Below are 5,000 nucleotides of genomic sequence, written 5' to 3' on the forward strand. Positions count from 1 at the left end.
TGATTTAGAGAAACGACATAGCACTTGTTCTGAAAAGTATTCAGTAAAGTTTCCACCTATTAATCAATCGATACAGGGTTCGAATTCCATCAGTGTCCTTCCTGTTTTTTCTTTTCTATCTCAATTTGGTTGTTACAGCATCTAAACCTTTTTAGTGTTTATTTATTTTTTTTTTTAATTTTTCTTTTAACTCTCTACCATCTTGCATTTGTAGCTTCTGGATGCCGAAAGAACGAAACTAATCATAAGTTTTCGCAGCAGTGAAAGAAGTCACATCGCGAGCCTTGCTTGGAATAACACCAGTTTCTGTAGGTCGGTTGACTATCGACATTTTCTTTTATTATGCCTTATTACATGTTTCGTTCAATAACTGCAGCCCATGCTGGGGTACCGCCTTGAAAACTTTTTAGCCGAATGAGTTACTTATTCGGCTACTTAGTTTTAAATCCTGATACTTATTCTATCGGTCCCTTACGCCGAACTGCTAAGTGATGGGACATAAATACGTCAACAGCAGTTATCAACCGGTAGCCACACAGACAGACGCGCACACGCACGAAGGTCTTTCAGTTTCCGTCACTCGCAAGGTTTTGGTCGACCCAAGGCTATAATAGAAGACACTTGTCCAACGAGCCACGCTGTGGGACTGAACCCTGAACCATTTGGTTGGGAAGTAAGTTTCTTACCCCTCACCTACACCTGCGCCTATTTCCTCCCCCTCTCTCTCTCTCACATATATTAACGTAAGAATTAATTAACGGTGCGTCGAACAAAGTGGCTTATAGCATTTAGTAACAGCTCCTTTGAGTTCGATTCCTGTCAAGCTCTCCTTTGTTGTTGTTGGTTAGCATCTGATCAGTCCTGATTAAGCACAAAACTGATAAAGGGCATTTCAACCGTGACCATCCCCTTTCATTTAAAGCGCAGGGAACCCAAGATCCCATCATCCACAGTGTCTAGTTTCTTTTTCAAGATGGCTGACGCGCTCTACTTCTCGTTCCGCTCAATGCTTGCGCTAGAGTGGAATACTTCAGAATAAGATGGCGTTAAACAAAGTGATGGTTTAATTCATCCATTCTAATGATCATCATTTGTAGTTAATTTCACGAAGGAGGAGCGACAAAAGAAATTAAAAATGAAAATGGAAAGCCTTGCGGGAGTTAAAATGTATATATTTCCAGAATAAGTGAATTCAAAGACTGCGTCTTCGGTAAGGGACAAACAGTGCTAGCGCTGCTGTTTATGTATAAATTACTCTGCCTTAAATCACACATACTTCGTACAGCCTTTAAAACAATATCAATTTAATTAAATTTAAATTGGTGTGTCGTTGAGTTCAAGTACAGCGGTTTCTTTGGCAAATTTACGAAATCAAAATGTAACAACAACAACAACAACACGAACAATTTCAACTGTAAGAACTACAATACCTATAAATTTAATTACAATAACAACATGCAGTAAAACCTCCATCTACGTATGTATGTATGCATCTATCTGGCTATGGTAAGGTTTAATTCCTTCTGCAAAATAACACAAGAGCCACGAATGAATGGTTAGTTGCCATGCGCTGTTCTTTTAATCAATTAACTTCTAGCTAGCTGCTCTCGCTACACACTTTAATAAACAAATCGCGCTTTCAAATTAGATGCACGCATTTTACCTATATATAATATATATTATATATATATATTATATATATATATATATATTATATATATATATATATAGCGTGTGGTATGTATTTGATTTCTTTTTTTAATTTTACACTTAATTTGTTAATTGTCGAAGTTTAAATTTCAAGGTTCTGCGTGCTTTCGGTTTAACTTCTTAGCGGGAATATCTCGAGGGAATAGGACAAGTGTTTAACTTAATCAGAGAGAGAGCAATTTAAGTGGTAATTATATACATATATGTATGTGTGTGTGTGTATATATATATATATATAATTATATATATATATATATATATATATATAAAGAAAAAGATAAGGGAAACAACCAGTAATGATTTCTAGTATGGGATACAAGGTCACGCACGTTTAGTAGAGGAGGAGGTTTAGATGATTTAGTCGACCCCAGTATAAAACTGGTACCAAATTCATCGACCGCAGAAGTAATTTTATCTCTACCACCGATCCGTATTAAAATAAAGGTAGAGATAACAAGTCCAGAAATTCGTGGGGAGGGAGCTAACGGATTACATTGACCCCAATGTTTCATTGGTACTTAATTTATCGACCCCGAATCGTCTTTAATGATTCATTACAGGTGTTTCTGTACCAACTGTTTTAGACATTAGAGAGGCATTTTCTCAGACATGCATCAAAGGTGTGCTTGTGCTTCTCTGCAAAGACCCTTTGTAAAGGAAATTTATGGACACTTTGTAAAGGTTTGGAAGACGCACAATGTGACTGCACATATTTGGCACAGAAACAATTTTTCATTTGTGTACACACGCATTCGGGCGCACGCACTCGGGCGCACACGCTCACGCGTTCACACACGTTCACACATACGATCACACACGTTCATAAGCTCACACACATACACACACACACACACATGGATATACTTGGGTTAGAGTATGTTATGTCTGTTCTACGGTTTACCATTTTATCAAACAACTGTCTGATTACCGAATACGTAACGTAAGTATGCATGTCTATTACTTGCAAGCACACACACACACACACACACACATATATATACACTTGTGTGTATTTACACCCCATCCCTACGACAACAACTGGTGTTAGTGTTTTCTTGTCCCATACCTTAGTGGTTCCTCAAAAGGGCCCTACAAGAATCTGGCTTAAACTGGAAATATGTATTGGGGTCAATTAGTTTGACTAAACCCTTCAAAGCGGTGCCCCAGCATGGCCGCAGTCCAGTAACCGAAACGATTGAACAATAAAATATTTGCTTTTTGTTTTTCCTCTCAGTGGTTCAATGGCTGGCAACATTTGTTTGCACGACGAGCGACAACCGACAGAGCTGGTTACCTACGTAGGGCGACACAGATCAGTCCTCAACTTGAAGTTCTCACCGAGCGAATACTACCTCGCTAGTGGTGGCGACGACGGTGTGGTGAACATCTGGGACATAAGGAAACTGGCCAAGTGCAACAAGATATTTGCTCACAGTGTCACTAAGGTAAGGTTCTATAATTTTAAGAACAGACTAGCGAGATCGATTGCTCTCTGATAAGAGAGATAATGAAGAGAGAGAAAAGTGAAGAAATTTTCGCATGGGATTTGTAAAATGTGACTCTTGGACTAATATTGTGGAGTTACAATATTTCATACGTTTGACACAGTCCAATGCATAGATAAGATAGATGTTGTCCATAAATTGTCTTTACAAAGTGTCCATAAATTGTCTTTACAAAGTGTCCATAAATTGTCTTTACAAAGTGTCCATAAATTTCCTTTACAAAGTGTCCATAAATTCCTTACAAAGTGTCCATAAATTTCCTTTACAAAGTGTCCATAAATTTCCTTTACAAAGTGTCCATAAATTTCCTTTACAAAGTGTCCATAAATTTCCTTTACAAAGTGTCCATAAATTTCCTTTACAAAATGTTCATAAATTGTCTTTACAAAGGGTCCATAAATTGTCTTTACAAAGTGTCCATAAATTTCCTTTACAAAGTGTCCATAAATTTCCTTTACAAAGTGTCCATAAATTACCTTTACAAAGTGTCCATAAATTACCTTTACAAAGTGTCCATAAATTACCTTTACAAAGTGTCCATAAATTACCTTTACAAAGTGTCCATAAATTACCTTTACAAAGTGTCCATAAATTACCTTTACAAAGTGTCCATAAATTACCTTTACAAAGTGTCCATAAATTACCTTTACAAAGTGTCCATAAATTACCTTTACAATGTGTCCATAAATCTCGTTTACAATCTGTCCATCTGTCTTTACAGTCTGCAAAATTCGGAAAAAAACGCTAACTCAGCAACCAATGCAACCTAATGTGGGTTTATTTGGCTATGTTTTCCAGTACACTCGAAGTGATCCCTATTTCTTCTAAATACTTCATATTGTAAAGATAATTGTGGACATAAGATAACCGACTCATTATATATACTTTCTCGTTGAGAAAGAGTTCTGGGCTCATAACCATGAGATGCGTTGATCGAAATTAAGTTTTGCGAAGAAATCTTTACTTGTTTCAGTCACTTGACTGTGGCCATGCTGGAGCAGCGCCTTTAGTCGAGGAAATTGACCCCAGGACTTATTCTTTGTAAGCCTAGTACTTATTCTATCGGTCTGTTTTGCCGAACCGCTAAGTTACGCGGACGTAAACACACCAGCATCGGTTGTCAAACGATGTTGGGGAGACAGACACACAAACACACACACATATATACACATATATACGAAAGGGCCCCTTATCCTCGCTCTGATATAATTCAGATTTGGCTAACCCCACCGAATGACAGGCAATATTCAGAATCGTCTAAAGTAGACAGTACATCCATTTGATAAGGAAATCCTGGGATCGCTCCGTTGGATTATATAATCAAAACATAAAGAAGAATGGAGGATTAGGACGATTTGAACCAATGTTTTTCTTTAAAATTTGATGGAGGTTTGGCTGCTGTTTCTAGCTGGGCGAGTAAACAAGTCCAGGCCCTCTCGTTGGCTCGACACCATCTTTTTTGGTAATTGAATGATTGATTGTTCGATCGATCGATCGGGCTACAAAGAATTCAATTACTCAACAATTTGATAATTATGATTTCTTATTATAAAAGGCAGAATCTTTACAGTGTCGGCCAAATGCCTTGTCCTCGGGCTAATTGTTTCGTGTCGTAGTGTCCCGAGTTCAAAACCTGCTGAGGTCAACTCTGCCTTTAGTTCTTCCGAGTCAATAAACATACAACCCGTCAGGTTCTTGGGCCATTTCTTGTTTATCTTGTTTCAGTCATTAGATCGTGGCCATGCTGGAGCACCACCTTGGCGAAAGTATTTTTAAGGCCTGGGA

The 5,000-nt window shown here is 37.9% G+C and overlaps 1 protein-coding gene across 1 annotated transcript in view; it reads left to right on the plus strand.

Moving 5' to 3' along the window:
- Positions 1 to 219: 219 nt before the first annotated feature.
- The window catches only part of LOC115228471 (cell division cycle protein 20 homolog), a 26,479-nt gene continuing 21,698 nt past the window's right edge, over positions 220 to 5,000 (plus strand). The window contains exons 1-2 of the mRNA XM_029799046.2: positions 220 to 312; positions 2,945 to 3,155. Coding sequence (XP_029654906.2) covers positions 2,952 to 3,155 — 204 coding nt within the window. The 5' untranslated portion in view covers positions 220 to 312; positions 2,945 to 2,951. The remainder of the gene's footprint in view (positions 313 to 2,944; positions 3,156 to 5,000) is intronic.

Source organism: Octopus sinensis, unplaced genomic scaffold (genome assembly GCF_006345805.1).
Source record: "Octopus sinensis unplaced genomic scaffold, ASM634580v1 Contig10614_ERROPOS93254+, whole genome shotgun sequence".
Classification (NCBI taxonomy): domain Eukaryota; kingdom Metazoa; phylum Mollusca; class Cephalopoda; order Octopoda; family Octopodidae; genus Octopus; species Octopus sinensis.